Raw genomic sequence first — 19169 nt, 5'->3', positions numbered from 1 at the left:
GTTATGGTTCGATAAATAGTCAATAAGTGCAGAAAGAAAATTTTCTATTTTGAAATTTGATTCCATGCAATGAAATTGCAGAGAAAAGTATTAAATAATATAGTTCATTTGTGAACATTCTCAAATAACACTCAATTAAAGTTGGCTAATATACAGTTTGATTTTATAGTCATTGAATATAACTGTATTGTAAACAAAAATGATTATAGTTCAAACTTATTTATTTTTCAATGATTGTGAAACAAATTATTACACTATAATGTTATTAATTAGGAGATTTCATATTGGCCTAGTTATTTGTCCGAGGGTAGCTGTATTTATAAATACAGCTGACAGAGGACAAATAACTGGGCTAATATGAAATCACCTAATTAATAAGTATTTTATTAATTAACTATTACTGTTTTGGTTACAAACATTCTTATAACTTACCTTTAGTTCACATTAAAGCCGTATTTATCCCTTATGCATTCATGGTGTCTGCTTTTCTAGACCTGACTTTGCTGATTTTGACATGCATCCTTATAGTGACATTACACATACTTATGAATAAAGTCAGGTCTAGAAAAGCAGACACCAACCTTAAATGATTATTATACCCCCCAAAACAAAGTTTGGGGGGGTATACTGGAATCGGGTTGTCCGTCTGTCTGTCTGTCCGTCTGTCCGTCCGTTTTTTTTTGTCCGGGATTCATCTTTGTCGTTATTGAACAAATCTTTTTCAAACTTTCAGATATTAATGGCCATGATGTAAACTTGCGCCTCTGTGAAATTGGTACGGGTCACATGACCCTGACCAGAGTTATCTCCCCTTGATGTGTTAAAGTAGGCAAAATAAGCCCTGTCCGGGATTCGTCTTTGTTATTATTCAACAAATCTTTATCAAACTTTCAGAAATTAATGGCCATGTTGTAAACTTTCGCCTCTGTGAATTTGGTACAGGTCACATGACCCTGACTGGAGTTATCTCCCCTTGATGTGTTAAAGTAGGCAAAATAAGCCCTGTCCGGGATTCGTCTTTGTTATTATTCAACAAATCTTTATCAAACTTTCAGAAATTAATGGCCATGTTGTAAACTTTCACCTCTGTGAATTTGGTACAGGTCACATGACCCTGACTGGAGTTATCTCCCCTTGTAGGCAAAATTAGCTTTGTCCGGCCTAACTCCAGGGCAAACAACCTAGACATGGAGGGGTGGGGGGTATTCGTTAGCCTATGGCTTACAGTTCTAGTAATTATAAAATATTTAAATTGGCAAATTTTATGATGATGTAAAATGTACAATGTCTAAAAAGTTCATTTGGGTTTCTATTTGCCAATCAGGATTTTAAAATTCATTAACAAGTTAGAAAATCATTTTTGTTACTGTTGGATTCTCTCCACCATTACAATGAAAACCTTGTGATATCTGGACTCTCTTGACTATTACAGTAGCTGCCAAAATCTTACGTTTACTATGTTATCTCCGTCTTTGCAGCTTATGTTACCTTGGTGATCGCTTACTGACATCGGCCTCTGTTACATTGGATGGAGAAATGATGTGTATAAAGAACGAAACAGCTCCGATCTACCACAAATATTGTCACCTTGTCGGAAATGAAACAGAATGTGATCCGTACTTTACTGCTAATGAGATGTACACAAAGTCTGGAATTCCAGGACTCGCAAGCGGTGTCTTTAATAGTAGGTTAAATTTTGGTTTATACATTAATGCACTAGTAAATGCACAACATGTTTTTGCTGTTAACATTCTAAAGGAGGGTTAAGATTTAAATCTGATTGGCAATTATCAAAATCCGCAATTTCCATAGCACATGACATAATATTATTAAATTTTTGCTTTGAAAGGGAACATGATTGTGGTCATCTCAATCGATATGGGATGGATATCATTGACAAACCGTATCACCATATATCATAATATTTCATCAGCACATCACAAAACGACTATTGCAATATATTGTTTGAAAATGAAAATAGATAATGTATTGGTTTAAAATCAATTTTCACCCGGGAATGAAGGTTTTTCTTGAATTATTCCAGAATCATAGAATATTATCAATTGAAATTTCCCTTAATGGGTGAATAATTGGTACAGGCATAAAAGTGGGGGAGTTTTGATGATGAAATTTGCTAAAGTTTATTACAATTGTAGAAATATTCATATTTATTTTTATAAACGAAAGGAATACAGATGATTCTTAGTAATTTAATATAAGTGTTTTTCTGGGTCTGAGTCTAGACTTGGACTTAAGATTGTTTGTAGTCATGGTTTTTACCAAGGAAATATACTCAAGCTTGACTCATATAAGCCTTAATAACTGTCTTCACTATTGTGCCAAATAATTCGGTATTATAAATCTGTAAATTAAGGTTTCACAAATCGTTTGTTAAAAATGTGCATGAAATGAAAATTCAGCATCTACTTCGATATTTCTGTTGTAAGTCTAGGCAGTCTGTATCTAAACCTTGAAAGCTGTACTCTCACAGATTAACTGTTTTGACAACTTGTATTTTTTTGCCTTGGAACGAGCCAATATTTTTGCAAAAATGCATAAATTGATGTTTTATGGCTTAAAGCGTTACTAAAGCTCAGTCATCAAAATTAGACTTTTGGATGAACAAGCCCAAATTCTAATTCTATTGCATGGCATCACTTTTTTTAACAAGCCCTGCTAAATAAAATTCAAAATTTGAGCAAGCCCGGAAGGCAATTTACCAGTGCAGTGCTTGCGGGCTTGTGTTAATTTCAACCACTGAAAGCTTAGGGAAAACTAAAATTTTCCAAACAATTGAGATCTGTTCCAAAGTGAGTTATCTTATATGACTTAATTGAAGGCATAATAAGCAAAAATCAGCTGATTCTGAGACAAAAAATAAAAAAATGTAAAAACTGTCAATTTGTGAGATTATAGCTTGAATGGAAAATCCATCGCTACAAGTTATTTCTCGATTCATATTTCAGGAAATGTTCATAACTCTTACACAGTGAAAGGAGACATTATTGGAATGCGAACAGAGGGAAATCGTGACCACGGAGAAATTGTGGCCGATATCACGTCTTCATTTGTTGTCCTGCTTGCTATTTATTTCCCATCTTGTACAGGTAAAAGCAATTTAAAGGCTTTAAAGGGGCCAAAGTAATTCCATATGGCTTAATATTTTTTATTTAAAAATTAGTTGTCAACAAATTTGTTTTAAAACCATGGAGAATTTGTCAGTTTTTTGTCAGTCTGAACAGAGTTAAACAAAGATGTAGTTATTGAAAGTGCTGGCGTAAAGTGTTTAAGCTTGGTGCGAAAATGGGATAGTCATGTGACTCAATCTATTTTTATCTCATGCTATACACTGCTTGAGTGCAGGGTGCTATGGGAATCATCGCTATTGAGTATGGGAGCTAAATGCCAGGGAGAATTTTCGATTCAAGAACTATTTCTTTAGGAGATAATTTCAAATTTGAAATGTACCAGGTTAGATAAATATAATGCTATTAGACCAAAGCTTTTATATTAATTGTCTTGTCAATGCATACGTGCCAAAACTAACAAGTTGTATTTTTTTAAGTATATTATTCAAACCAATGAGGACCCCTCAAATATATTGAAATATGTTTTTGTGATAGCTTCACTTGATATATTAGAAAAGTTTTGACAAATGGAAATGTTTTCAATTTTAAACAGTTTTACTTAAATTGATTTTTTTCAATTATATATTCATATATTGATGGGTTAGCTGGTGATAGGGGGGGGGGGGGGAACAGAATGCAATTTCCATGGACACTGTTGCTATTTACATGTGGACAGTTTATTCACAAAGCATAGCTTGAAAGAAAGATTATTTCTATTTACATCATGTAAATGGAGCTTGCTGTTATTCATTTTAAGTCATTTTTAGTCAAAATATTGTGGCGCCAGCACTGCCTCTTTCACATCAGCTCCGGCAACTTTTCATAATTGTATTCTCAAGGTGACAATTGTTATATATTTCAGGTATAATGGCAGGATCCAACCGGTCTGGTGATCTGGAAGACGCTCAGAAATCCATTCCTGTAGGAACCATTGCAGCCATAGTAACCACTAGTCTTGTCTGTATCCTTCACTTTATGCAGATTGTAATTGCTTTAATGCTGTATTAACTTCTGTTCTTCATTGTATGAGAAAAGGTTAAAAGTCCTGAAGTATACTGTACATATTTTAAAGAGAAGAAAGCACTGTGAAGAATATTGCTATACTCGATTCTGCCAACATTAATCGCATATTACCATGTGCTGATATGCAATATGGCTGATAAGAAAGACATTTTGACGAAATCCAATGCATTTTTGTATGCAAAGCTTTAAGATTCAAGGCGTTTTCTCACACTTATTCTTACCTTGGCTGTTGCTATCCATCCATTTATGCAAATTATTGTATAATGATGAACCTTTCACAAACAAAATTATATATGTAAAAAAATGTACAGCTTTTTGATGACTGTACGTTTTTCATTTGTCCTTTAGTGTTCTTGTTCAAGGTCGGTGTTTTATTTTCTTAACCACTTTGTAGATATTACATGTACACTTTTTTTTGCTGGAACTATAGAGGGAGATCTACTTAGAGACAAGTAAGTTCAAATGTACATTTTGTTTACAAATTACAAGGGAAGAACACTTTCTAATAGTTTAAACATTATATATTTTACAACGATTGTAAAGAAAGCTATGATAGCTTATACTAAGTCACTCTCTTTGGCACGATGTTGCGCGAGAGTGTGGTCTTGTGTTGTGGGGGAAACCGGAGTACTCGGAGGAAACCCACTTGACCGGCTTGGAGACCACTAACCAAACTCACATGCACCCAGGTTGGGAATTGAACCCGGGTTGCCTTGGTGAGAAGCAAGTGCACTAACCAGACAACACTTTCTAATAAGTTTCCAGTTAAAGTTTTCATTCTGTCCAATATTGTGCTGTTTCATGTTTTGAAGATACATTTAGACAGCCCCAAAAATCAGTTTTTCCCATGCTTGTTCACTTTCCAGGCTCGGAGAAAGTATAAATGGTGGTCTTGTGATAGCGTACCTTGCGTGGCCAACAAGATGGGTGATTCTCATTGGTTCGTTTCTGTCAACAGTTGGAGCAGGCTTACAATCTCTCACAGGTAAAAAAAAATCAGAATTGTTGGTCGCATGATGGCATACATTGCCTGACCATCATGTCGGGTGACTTAGATTGGTTCATTTCTTTCAACAGTAGAGGCATGTCTACTGTCACAGGTAGTTAGTTGAAAAGTTTTCAGAATTGTTGGTCATGTGATGGTGACCATGCATGACCCACGTAGAGTGATTTTGATTGGTTCATTTCCTTCAACAGTAGAGGCTGGCCTACTGTCTCTCACAGGTAGATGAAAAATATTCAAAATTGTTGGCCACATGTTAGTGTCCTTGCATTACCAACATGTGGAGTGATTTTGATTGGTTCATTTCCTTCAACAGTAGAGGTTGGTACTGTCTCTCACTTAAGGAAATAATTGCGGGATGGATGTCATTATCTGAGTATGAATGCCATTGTGCTGGTCTGAACCAGTCGCATACTTTGACCAGACCTTATCTTCATTTATTTCATGTTCGATTAATTTTTTGCTGTTTTATTTGCCAATAAAAAAGGACATAGTTCAAGTATGTTATACTTTTAATCTTCTTTTATCTTAAAAAGTACTTGTAGTTTGCATTAAGGATAACATACAAAAGTTCTCTTTTAAAGAAACAATTACATTTTTTTGTTGGGCCAATAATTAAATAGTGTGTTTTTCCTCTCTCGAAACCCATGAAAACATTATCCTTGGCAATCACTCAAAAATTGCTCTTCAAGAATTCTCTAAGTGTTGCAAGAGACAAGACGCACATGTGAAGCAAGGTTTCAAGATCTGGCTTTAAAGGGGTTAGACACCAGATGGTCTGAAGCTAAATTGGATAATACATCATTTTACATGATTAAGAGAAAATTTGTCCCTGTCTGAGCTGTTTAAAGTAAGAGCATAATGGTTTTCCAGTTTTTATTGTGTATATTTAGCGTGTGAAACTCACATGAAAAGTACTGATACATATACCAATGTTATTTTTAAATTAACTGGGATTTATGTAGTAGACAACCCCAGTAAATTTGGAATTGAAAAAATATGCAAAAAACTGTGAAAGATACATGTATTGTAAGAGATGTGATACATCAGTAAGTAAGATTCAATGTGTTGTACACACTATCTATTTCATGTAAGTTTTTGACAATTTTCTATTTTTCTTGCAATTGTATCATCTGGTGTCTAGTCCCTTTAATAGTTGTTGAGTCATGCCCCTATTCAATGGAACAAACATCAATAGACAAGAATAATGGTATCTGCTTATAGTGATCCTTTTGGTTGTTAGAAGTTAAATTTTTTGTTTTTAAATACTTCTCTTTTTCAGGAGCTCCAAGATTACTCCAAGCCATTGCGATGGATGGAGTCATTCCGGTTCTCAATTTCTTTTCCGTGACAACAAAGCGCGGAGAGCCATTTAGAGCTCTGCTCCTGACTCTTGCTATCTCGGAGATTGGCATTCTCATAGCTAACTTGGATCTGGTTGCACCTGTTATTACAATGTATGTGGGAGGGTAGTTTGTTTATTGTTTGACATGAATGTATATTCCAGCCTTGTTTGTTTTTTAACTGGCATTCAATGCAGTTTAATATTCTATTTTAATATTGCTTTGTTAAAGGTCACCATTCAAGTACATTATGACATTCACATTTCTTTTACTTTAAATTAAAATTACAATTTTGAATTCTTCTTCAAATTTTGTGTACCGGTAATTGTATTGGCTGGTATCTTAGTTAAGTATAGGTCATAATTTTTGTGTAATTGTATTGGCTGGTATCTTAGTTAAGTATAGGTCATATTTATATGATGGCGTACATTGCCTGACCATCATGTCGGGTGACTTTGATTGGTTCATTTCTTTCAACAGTAGAGGCATTTCTACTGTCACAGGTAGTTGAAAAGTTTTCAGAATTGGTGGTCATGTGAAGTTTTTTCATTGGTATTATACCAATGAAAAAAAAAACTTCATCGTGAACAAAATTATACTTTAATTATACTGCATATCTAAATCTCCTTTTTTACCTTGTTGTGTTTTTTTTAAATGAAAAAAATGTTGAGATATTGTCATATCAGCTGTGTGTAAAATACTTTAACCTTGGTCATGAACTATTTAAAATATTATAATAAAACTAAGTACACATGTTGCATGAGACAATATGAACTTGTACGGCAGTTGAATTTATAATGCGCCTTTTTCAAGTGAAACAGAACAGAGGAGCGTTGGGGTTTGATCCTGGGCACTCTTATTTTTATTTGCCATCAGTATTCAACCAGTACTCTTGTTAATAGGTTTTTCCTGATGTGTTACGGGTTTGTGAACATGGCTTGTGCCCTGCAGACACTTATAAGAACCCCAAGCTGGAGACCAAGGTTCCGATTCTACCACTGGTATGAGGTCTTCTTATCCTTATGAATGTATAAATATGTTATTCTCACGGCTAATATTTTCATTGCATATTATCACTGTTCTTATAGATATTTTTTCAAGTCTTAAATCTTAAGAACTATGCAATGTTCACCATGCTGGATAAAATATTTTTAAAGGATGTCATAATTATGATTCCACAATGATAATTATGTTTCTCATGCGATATTCCAATGAAGACCAAATAAAAAGATTAAAAACAGTTTAGCTGAAAACAGACATAAAATATGTTTTATTTTGGTTTTAGATCAAAATTGATCATTACAGAATATTATTTTTAAACATTGATTTTTGCTATGACTTGCTTAATAAATTTTAAAATTGCACTGAAATTCAACAATTATCTGCCATTTATTACATGCTACATGTGAAATCTTGCATGCTTTCAAATCATTTTATATGCAAATTGAGGATATTGGCAAATTAGGGCAATTGTTGTCAAAAGATAAAATTTTAAGCATTGTGGACGTTCAAATATGTTGTTGTCATGGTTACTAACACGAGGATATTATTTATTTCCAGGACATTGTCATTACTGGGCCTGGCGTTGTGTGTGTGCCTGATGTTCATTTCTAGCTGGTACTACGCCCTAACAGCCATTGCCGTCGCTGTCTGTATATACAAGTACATCGAATACAAGGGGTATGTCCTTGAGCAAGATGTATTGATAATTAATTGGTCTAGTATACGTCTTTTAGCAGATTACATATTTAGTCCAAATTTGCACCGGAATTGCTAAAAACACTGCCCGTTTCAGGCTCTCTTTGAGCAAGGTGTTGTTTTTGTTAATTATTCATTGATCTTGTATAGGTCTTTTAGCAGATTACATTTTTAGTCTAAATTTGCACCGGAATTGCTAAAAAACTAACCCCTTTTTTGCTCTCCTTGAGCAAGGTGTTGTTTATGTTAATTATTCATTGTTCTTGTATAGACCTTGTAGCAGATAGCATTTTTAGTCCCAATTTGCACCGGAATTGCTAAAAAAATCTATCCACTTCTGAATGGCAATTTTGATGTTATCCATTTTTGTACTAGAACCAGGGGTGCCAATTTCCTCTTTTCAACTAATTTCCACTTTTTTGGCCACAAAACTTAAATTTAAATTGTTGCCTTTTATCTTATCTATACAAAAAAATGTCTATTTGTATAGTGTGATGGGGATACTCCTATTTTGACTGGTTTATCTTTTTTTTTTTACAAATTTGTGTCGGCATCCCTGATGTGAATGTTTGAAGTGCTAAATGTATCAATGGGGGTATCTGCAAGAAAACCATTAACCCAAAGGTGCACCTCATCTTTCATCCTTTAAGGACAACATCATTTAATACAATGGGTTTGTGACTTAGGTAAATCACATTCATAGTTTCACTGAACGTTAGGGCAGGAGATCCCAGTCCTCATTTTCAAGGGTAAGAAGTAGGAGATAAATCTTTGCATTTCAGAATGTACAAAAATAAATTACAGGTTTTAGAAGTGGTATTTAGTGGGAAATCAGTTTGTAAGATGCAATTACTGTGAATCGATTTTCAGAGAGGAAAACACCCCATAATTTAATGATAGAATTAACAAAAACACACATTCTATTAAGCAGTTTTATTTCCGTCTTCATTGTAAATCTACCATTATAATATATCATTGCTGTAAAGGAATGGGGAGTTCAATGCCAATGTCTGCAGCTGGATTTTCCCTTCTAAGGGTCCAACAAAGGACTTCCCATACTAAGCAATATATTATCATAGAACACTATCAATTCAGTGCTGAGAAGGAATGGGGTGATTGTATCCAGAGTCTGGCCATGTATGCAACCCATTATTCTCTTCTTAGGGTTCACCACAGAGGCACTCTCAGATGAAAACACTGAAGGCTCTAGCCAGGAAGCTTTGATTAATAATTGTTACCACTATTTCAGTGCTGAGAAAGAGTGGGGAGATGGTATCCGGGGTCTGGCCATGTCTGCCGCCCGCTACTCTCTTCTGAGGGTTCAACAGGGGCCACCACATACCAAAAACTGGAGGTAGGGTAATTTATCTTTCATTATGTAGTCAGCAGGCTCATGCACAAATTCATGAATGTTGGATAGTATTTTGAAAAAAATAATGTCTGGTACTGTCAGGTATCATAAAATTTAGGATTAGTCTTGAAAGCAAGACTGAGAGAATTTAATATCAGACTATCGTTCATGTGCACTGCTTGACTAATGTGTATTTGCACTGCTAGACTATTGTGTAGAAGTATCTTTAAATGGATATAAATGGCTTTGGAACTATTCCCACAGGGGTCTTAATCACCTTCACCCAGCTTTAGGTCTGAATGCCTCATGCTTGTACTAATATTTCAGGATTTGGATTTTCAGTCTGTTATGGACCATGATGTGTAAACAATGAGACAACTCATACATGTATGCATGACAGGTTCCTTGTAATGCAAAATGTCGTGTTTAAACATTTTTATGCACCTGAAGGGAGGCATATGGTAGTCACAGTGTCTGTCGGTTTCTGTCTATCCATTAATACTGTGGTTCTTGTTTAAAGAAATAATGTCAAAGCATTGTCATAGCATATACCATATTGATATTGTTGTGCAAAAACTTATGCTTAGGGTGAAACTAAAAACTTTTGAGATATTTACCCTAAAGTTTATAAACCTGTAACCAGTGTCAACATTTACATGTGTAGCAGGGGCTCATAACTCAGGCTTTGATAATGATCAAATTACGCCCCTTGACCAACTGAGAGAAATGGGCGAGCATTGGCATCCAGTAGCAGTGCTCTTATTTACATGTTGTTAACATGTATATGGTTTCATTTCAGACCGCAGTTGCTTGTGTTGTTCAAACTTGATGAGAATCTCCAGGCAAAATATCCCAAGATGGTCGAGTTTGCCACTCAATTGAAAGCAGGTATTGAAATTGAATCAATATTTTACTTTTGGTGGTTAAATTGTGTTCTACGTAGCAAAACATTTTGTTTGTCTTTCTTTTCCAGAAAATAGAATATTTTTGATATACATCTTCATATCTTATTGGAAGACAGTCATAACTTGATATAAAACTAGTAAATTTATGTCTTGCTTTCGAAACAGTATTGTGTGCATCTTTGCTTCATTTATTATGTGCATAAACACTATATTAATTGTGTGTATGGACACTTCAACTGTTTAGTTTTGACTTCAAAAATTTGAAAATTCTTTGTGCAAGCACAAGTCTTATATGAATATACATTAAGTTAAACTATCACTGCCCATGTTGTGAATATTATTATCAATGGTTCTTGATGATATTAAATGTATATTGCTATGTTGCCAGGTAAGGGGCTGACCCTGGTCACGAGTGTTCTCGAGGGAAAGTGGAAGGAGAGATATGCTGATGCTCAGGCTGCCAGACAGGTAAGACAACTCTTGATTTGTGGCTTATTCATTTACCCAAGTTGTTGCCCTGTATTGGGATTTTTTATGCAAAGGGAGGTAACCCTGATCACAAGTGTGCTTGAAGGCAAGTGGAAGGAAAATATTCTCAGGATGCCAGACAGGTAAGCTCTTGATTTGTGGCTTATTCATTTACCCAAGTTGTCGCCCTTGATTGGGATTTTTTATAAAGGGAGGTAACCCTGATGGACAAGTGTGCTTGAAGGCAAGTGGAAGGAAAATATTCTCAGGATGCCAGACAGGTAAGACAACTCTTGATTTGTGGCTTATTCCTTTACCCAAGTTGTTGCCCTTGATTGGGATTTTTTATAAGGGGAGGTAACCCTGATGAACAAGTGTGCTTGAAGGCAAGTGGAAGGAAAATATCCTCAGGATGCCAGACAGGTAAGACAACTCTTGATTTGTGGCTTATTCCTTTACCCAAGTTGTTGCCCTTGATTGGGATTTTTTATAAAGGGAGGTAACCCTGATGAACAAGTGTGCTTGAAGGCAAGTGGAAGGAAAATATTCTCAGGATGCCAGACAGGTAAGACAACTCTTGATTTGTGGCTTATTCCTTTACCCAAGTTGTTGCCCTTGATTGGGATTTTTTATAAAGGGAGGTAACCCTGATGAACAAGTGTGCTTGAAGGCAAGTGGAAGGAAAATATTCTCAGGATGCCAGACAGGTAAGACAACTCTTGATTTGTGGCTTATCCTTTACCCAAGTTGTTGCCCTTGATTGGGATTTTTTATGCAAAGGGAGGTAACCCTGATCACAAGTGTGCTTGAAAGCAAGTGGAAGGAAAATATCCTCAGGATGCCAGACAGGTAAGACAACTCTTGATTTGTGGCTTATTCCTTTACCCAAGTTGTTGCCCTTGATTGGGATTTTTATTCTAAGGGTGGTAAACCATGGTCACAAATGTGCTACAATGCCAGAATGCTGGACCGGCAAAACAAAACCCCTTACATGACTTATTTCTTAACCTAAGTCCTTTACGAGCCCTTAAGTTGGATTTATATAAAAGGGAGGTAATTTTGTGTAGTTGAAATAATGTAGTTTGAACTGCTTACCTTGTAAGACATTAAAATTACTTAGTAATTCACACAAAATAGTAGACTTTAGATTGAAATAAAAACAATTTTGACCTAATACTTAGTAATTCACACAAAATAGTAGACTTTAGATTGAAATAAAAAGAATCTTTACCTAACAAAAATGTCACTCACTACTTCATAGTATTAAAAAATGTCCTGTCTTTGTTGGGTCAATACCTCTAACACGCTAACAAGCTTTTTCCCATGGGCCCTGTCTTATCAATGAGCATATTGTACTATCATGTATGTTTATGTTTTTGAATTGATAATACTAAGCAGAAAACTATATATTTATTTGGAAATTTTCTTAGCCAAATGACCAACAGTACACAACGAAGAATAGCTTAGTAGTATATAGGGGTTATTTGACGATGACTTTACTAAAGAGAAACTTATAGTCAGCTGAAATTCTTGATCTTCGGACATTTTATGTTAGTCCACTGTGCACTGTTTTTGTTTTTCTTTAAAAAAATTGATATGCTCATTGGTAAGACTGCATCATGATCCATGCATATCCATAATTGACCATGCTTTTCATGCCTCTTACCGCAGAACCTACAAAAGGTCATTGACAGCACGGGAGTGAAAGGATTCGCCGATGTGATCGTGTCGGAAAGCGTTACCGGTGGACTGTGTCATCTGTTAGTTTACACCTTTTTGTTCTAATTTCCCTTTTTAACAACTCCCATCCAATTTTTTTCTTGTAAAATGAATACATTTCTAGTTTTAGTACTGTAGTTTTGGTACTTGTTATAAACAGCTATATTTAATGGACATGTTTTAGTTTTATGTATATATATATATATATATATATATATATAAATATATATGTAGTGAATAACTTTTGATTTAAATACTTCTAGATATTATACATGAATGTAGTGAACAACTCCTAGGGCAGTGATTACGAACAGTCTCAAGTCGTAAGTTCAGACTCAAGACTCATAACGGCAAAACTTCACATTTCATTGTAATTTTCATTCTATCAGAGCATTGATGGTAAAATTTGCTGAAATATATTACGATTTGAATTTTTTTATGTTATTTACATAACTTTTTGTAAAAGAAATATATTTTTTTGTTCCTTTATTAAAATTCTTTTCTGAGTCTGAGTCTGGACTTGAACTTGAGACTATTTGTAATCATGGCCCCAGATCTGTACGGTTTAGTCTCACCTTAATCACCTTTAGACTCTTAAAACGTATCGACTGATTTTTAGCTCTTCTTGTTTGTTTACACTTTTATTGGCAATTTTAAGGTTATTGTGTTAAATGTTAATTAGGATTAATTAAATTGACAGATTCTTCAAATTGAATTTGTATTTTGGGGGTGATTTATTTCTGTAGTTTTGCCTTTAGAAATTACAAAGTTATAGAAACTATCACTTATTGTTCCTGAAATCTACAGCAAAATAAAAATTGTTATCCAGCAAACAATGAATTTTTCTCAATGTGACCTGAATACAAGTAAGCATGAAGTGCATCAAACATGTACATTATTATGTACATGTTTAAGTCTTGTCCAACTATATAGTGCTTAGTAAGGACTCAAACTCAAAGACAGACAAACTCCATTCCAACTATATGTAACGAAATGATTCTAAGTGACATCACATATAGAATCAGATAGAACGTTTTCTCTCTAACCCCTTGAAATTAAGGGGTGATTTTCTCGTCAACATTAGTAAGCTTTGCAACACCCAATAATGCAACTACCCATAGGTGATAGTATCAGTTAGAGTGGGTAACAAAAAAATATTGATTTTTTTGGAGGGGGGGGAATTTTTTTTTTCAAAATGTCATGATCATTTTAAACACAGTTTTCACAAAGTGTTTCTGTATCTTTGCTCTTTAAGACAAATGCAGGTGCCCATAAATTTTGTTTTATTACTTAAAAAAATTATTGGACAAGGGCTGAAATACAATATAATTATATCAATATTTTTTTCACCATCTCTGGCCAATGCTGCCAGTTATGCAACTACTCGGTACTGATGTCACATTTTCTCAATGCAGGGTGCAGAACTCTGGTCTTGGAGGGCTACGCCACAATACAGTTGTGCTGGGATGGCCATACGGCTGGAGACACAATGTGGATGAACGCAGCTACAAAGTCTTCATAGGTATGTAGACATAAAAATATGTTGTACTATTTTTAAGACTTTTCACATCATTGTAAAGAATCTATGACTTTTAAATTTGACGTTATTACATTCTAATTTTCTGTGAAATGCAGGAACGTTTTGGGTGGAAAAATGCTATTTCCCTATAGAGGGGTTCTCATACATAAATACATGAACTTTGATATCAAATTGAAGGCTTTACAAATCTGAATCTTTAGTATTATATCACTGTTAGTTTGTATCAAAGTAAAAAGTAGTGTGTGAAGAAAAGAATAAATTTTACAGAGCTAATGAATATCTCTGATAATTAATTGTTCAAAACTTAAGCTCAAATTTTGCTTGTTAAGTCTTTAGAAGAACATAAGTATTTGCAAGAATCATCATTTTCAGACACCATTAACAACGTTGGTGCTGGTCAGATGGCGTTGTTGGTGATCAAAGGTACCAACACCTTTCCCAGTAGTCACGAGAAGTTGAAAGGCACTATTGACATATGGTGGATCGTACATGACGGAGGGCTGCTCATGTTGTTGCCGTTTTTATTGAAACAGCACAAAACGTGGAGAAACTGCAATCTTCGCATTTTTACTGTAGCACGTATCCTTGTAATTCCTTTTAAGTGTATACAGATGAATAGAAAAAGAGAAAGTATGATTTATTCTATTCAGAGCTCCTCAGCCATTTTTATCCAAGACAATCTTAAATGTTTGCCAGTAGATCAGTAGAAGTAGTTGGTAAAAATTTGAATTATGTTATTTAAGTTAAACTTAGTGTTTTATCTTGTATTTGTGGATCTAAATTTAAATTAATTGCCAGTGAAGTGTATTATTGCAAACATAATTAAGATTCCCAAAAGTCAAGTCATGAAGTTTAACTGCTAAATTGAAATTACTACAGGATGTACTTGCAGCGTAGTTAAAATGTACTGATTTCTGACATTGTAAACTGTCAATTGACATCCGAGTTTGTTTTCGATAAAAATGGCCGAGGAGTTCCGAATGGATTAACTCTAGATTTGTCTTTTTTATATAACCCATAATAAGCCCATTTTTGTGTTGCCTGAAAAGACGACATATAGGGGTTACTTTTGTCGGCGGCGGCGGCGTCCGCGTCCCATTTTCGCTTGTCCGGGGTATATCTCCTAAACTATTAGTGGTATCAACTTGAAACTTCATATGTAGATAGATCTAATTGAGGGCAAGTGCAGTGCACAAGAACTGTTACTCTTGCTTCCATATTTTTAGTTATTGCCCTTTGTTATTTTTCATGCTTAAAGTTTTGTCTGGGGCATAACTTGTAGAATATAAGAGTTATCAACTTGAAACTTCATATGTAGATAGATCTAATTGAGGGCAAGTGCAGTGCACAATAACAGTAACTCTTGCTTTCTTAGTTTTGAAATTATTGCCCTTTGTTAATTTTCATGCTTAAAGTTTTGTCCAGGGCATATCTTGAAGAATATAAGAGGTATCAACTTGAAACTTCATAGCTAGATAGATCTCATTGAGGCCAAGTGCAGTGCCAAATAACAGTAACCCTTGCTTTCTTAGTTTTGAAATTATTGCCCTTTGTTAATTTTCATGCTTAAAGTTTTGTCCGGGGCATATCTTGAAGAATATAAGAGGTATCAACTTGAAACTTCATAGCTAGATAGATCTCATTGAGGGCAAGTGCAGTGCACTATAACAGTAACTCTTGCTTTCTTAGTTTTAAAGTTATTGCCCTTTGTTAATTTTCATGCTTAAAGTTTTGTCCGGGGCATATCTTGAAGAATATAAGAGGTATCAACTTGAAACTTCATAGCTAGATAGATCTCATTGAGGGCAAGTGCAGTGCACTATAAAAGTAACTCTTGCTTTCTTAGTTTTAAAGTTATTGCCCTTTGTTAATTTTCATGCTTAAAGTTTTGTCCGGGGCATAACTTGTAGAATATAAGAGTTATCAACTTGAAACTTCATATGTAGATAGATCTAATTGAGGGCAAGTGCAGTGCACAATAACAGTAACCCTTGCTTTCTTAGTTTTAAAGTTATTGCCCTTTGTTAATTTTCATGCTTAAAGTTTCGTCCGGGGCATATCTTGAAGAGTATAAGAGGTATCAACTTGAAACTTCATAGCTAGATAGATCTCATTGAGGGCAAGTGCAGTGCACAATAACAGTAACTCTTGCTTTCTTAGTTTTAAAGTTATTGCCCTTTGTTAATTTTCATGCTTAAAGTTTTGTCCGGGGCATATCTTGAAGAGTATAAGAGGTATCAACTTGAAACTTCATAGCTAGATAGATCTCATTGAGGGCAAGTGCAGTGCACAAGAACCGTTACTCTTGCTGCCATATTTTTAGAGTTATTGCCCTTTGTTAATTTTCATGCTTAGGTTTTGTCCGTGGCATATCTCGTAAACTATAGGAGGTTTCAACCTGAAACTTATTCCGTAGGTATATCTGATTGAGGGTTCAAATGCCACTTACACTTGAAAGTTAAATGGCAACATCATTGTCTATAAATGAATAAAATGCCAATCTAACAGCTATAATGTCGACAGTAAATAATTCGTCAGGCGACACATCCGACTCGCGGAGTTCTAGTTAATGATATTTATATATATATGTGTACATTTGTGTTTAAAAAACATGTGCATGTTTATAAAATAGTTTCCATTCAAGACAAATTGGTTTAAAAAGATTATGTTATAAATGCTGGAGTTCTTGAGTCTCAAATCCGATTTAAATATTTTGTCTATTTGAAAAACTGCACAAAAAACACTGGACTAAGTCTTCATGTAATATTTTTTTCAGCCTACATGTATTTGGTCTTTTGGAAACTAACTTCAGCAATAACAACATTATTACCTCTTCTTTTTTGCTCTTAAAATTGGTTATTTTGAATACTGGTCAAGTTATTGCAGTCTGTGTGCCTACAATCCTTCAAAAGTTGACATCACAATTGACTTAATTCACTTAATCCATTTTAGGTTTAGCATTTAATTTTGAATTAAATGTAATCCAGTCTGATCCTGAAAAATGAGCAACTTCAAAATAATGGAATTGCATGCTTCCAGATAAAATACTCTTACTAGAAATTCTTTCAATTATGCACGGTTGTTTTCACAGTTTTACGTTTTGTCCCAATTTGTGAGGTCTAAAATTCTTAATGCGTTTATTCTAATATGTTTGAAATATTCAGAATGTTAACACCCTACGGAATTTTTCAGATTTTAAACTTTGTAAAATAAAAGGCCAACAAGGTGTGATATTGAAGTTACCACATACAAACTTTCAAAAGTTTTGGAAATAAATTTGTAAGCATGAAAGTGTTCATAAGCATGAAAAGTAGTGTTCAAGAGGCCTTATGCAATGAGTAATTTGGATTTTTATTCGTGAACTTAATCTTGAATTATAAACACATATTCTGACTAAAGTCGAGTGTGACAGTATTTTTCTTCTGGAAATATTATCTCCCTTAACCAAGTCCTCCAGAACTGGAAGACAACACTATACAAATGAAGGCAGATCTACAGAAGTTCATGTACCAGTTGAGAATACATGCTGATGTTGAAGTCGTGGAAATGGTGAGCTATCATGATTGTTTCAACTGCGAAGCATGGCAGACGCATAGGGATTCAGCGTCACGCTTTCTATCTCTGATCAATCACTTTTGTACGACTTGTTGTAGAGTCTTCAAACTTGGTATGCTCCTTGGTCAGTAGATGCAATAACCCTGTTGATAATGGGGTCAAAGATCAAGGTTGTAGTGACCTTTTACTAGAAAATGATGGGCTCTTCTTCTTACAGGTGACAGATTACAAGTCGCTAAATTCTATTGTATATGTATAACTGAGTCATACTTTTGGAAGAGAGATACAGATTTGGTGTTCTGTTTACCTTTAAAATGGAATTTAATTACAGCATAATATAAAATAAATTGATTGCTTCCCTTATTTAAAAAATGAGTTTTGCGATTCACAGTTTATTTCTTCTCTCATCTAAACTTCTCTTTGCGGAGTTATTCCTCTAAATTGCTTTCTCAATTTGTTTGTTTTTTAGATAATGCATCATCCGGTCAATTGATATCACTTCTTGTTTTATCTGCAAGCCCCAATTAGTTATAGTGTATTGGTTTTGCAAAAGCAAACAGCTTTGATCTTAAAGAAATGTCTCTCATTTATTATAATACTGGAAATTCTTGAAATTAATAATTTTAGAGGGAATTCTGATATTTTTTGTTGCTGTTAGAATAACATCATTGATCATATCTTATTAATACAATGATAAATACTGGGACAAGCCCTGTAGTCGAAAATAAGTTATGCCATAATATGGAATACATACTTTGTCTTGTCTTATTCCAGGCTGACAGTGACATCACTGCGTACACATATGAGCGTACATTGATGATGGAACAACGTACAGAGATGCTGAAGAACATGAGGATCGGCAAAATGCCTCAGCCACAGACCATAGTAGACAGGAGTCATGAGGCTGCTACTGCCGTCAATGATGTTAAAGGTAGGTCAATAGTAGACTCTGTATTAGTGTATAGAGATTCTGAAGAACATGAGGATCGGCAAAATGCCCCAGCCACAGACCATAGTAGACAGGAGTCATGAGGCTGCTACTGCCCTCAATGATGTTAAAGGTAGGTAAATACTGAGAAAAATAGGATATCTCTATGTTCTAAGTCCATGGATGAAACTTGGTAACCTTCAATGAAACACAAATACTAGCAGGATGAGAATCAAACCAAAAATGACTTATATACGTAAGTTAACCATATGGCTGGCTCTTCAATAATTATTAGCTTGTCTGTAGTTCGTACACTTGGTGTCTTTGTGGTATGCAAACACTAAAAATGCTCTTTTTCTATTGGTTAACTTAATATAATTTAACTGGCTAGTGCTACTTTGATATAGGTTGTTTCTTCGGTAAGTTTTGCCTCAAGAGTATGTGGTATTCTGAAGTAGTGTTTGGCTAATGTAAAATGGTCTGATAATATTTTTTCCTCAGATTTCGA

General features: G+C 34.6%; 1 protein-coding gene across 3 annotated transcripts in view; it reads left to right on the top strand.

Moving 5' to 3' along the window:
- The window catches only part of LOC128242843 (solute carrier family 12 member 6-like), a 95796-nt gene that overhangs the window by 66624 nt on the left and 10003 nt on the right, over positions 1–19169 (top strand). For all 3 annotated transcript variants that reach the window (XM_052960205.1, XM_052960204.1, XM_052960202.1), the window contains 16 exons: positions 1479–1684; positions 2967–3107; positions 3991–4089; positions 4546–4603; positions 5018–5136; positions 6437–6611; positions 7400–7498; positions 8058–8177; positions 9445–9549; positions 10346–10434; positions 10840–10919; positions 12591–12679; positions 14054–14160; positions 14551–14757; positions 17636–17727; positions 18508–18664. In XM_052960205.1, the coding sequence (XP_052816165.1) occupies positions 1479–1684; positions 2967–3107; positions 3991–4089; positions 4546–4603; positions 5018–5136; positions 6437–6611; positions 7400–7498; positions 8058–8177; positions 9445–9549; positions 10346–10434; positions 10840–10919; positions 12591–12679; positions 14054–14160; positions 14551–14757; positions 17636–17727; positions 18508–18664 (1943 nt within the window). The remainder of the gene's footprint in view (positions 1–1478; positions 1685–2966; positions 3108–3990; positions 4090–4545; positions 4604–5017; positions 5137–6436; positions 6612–7399; positions 7499–8057; positions 8178–9444; positions 9550–10345; positions 10435–10839; positions 10920–12590; positions 12680–14053; positions 14161–14550; positions 14758–17635; positions 17728–18507; positions 18665–19169) is intronic.

This window comes from Mya arenaria, chromosome 8 (genome assembly GCF_026914265.1).
Source record: "Mya arenaria isolate MELC-2E11 chromosome 8, ASM2691426v1".
Taxonomy (NCBI): Eukaryota; Metazoa; Mollusca; class Bivalvia; order Myida; family Myidae; genus Mya; species Mya arenaria.
Note: the sequence above shows the minus strand (reverse complement) of the source record. Positions and strands in the feature narration are given on the sequence as shown.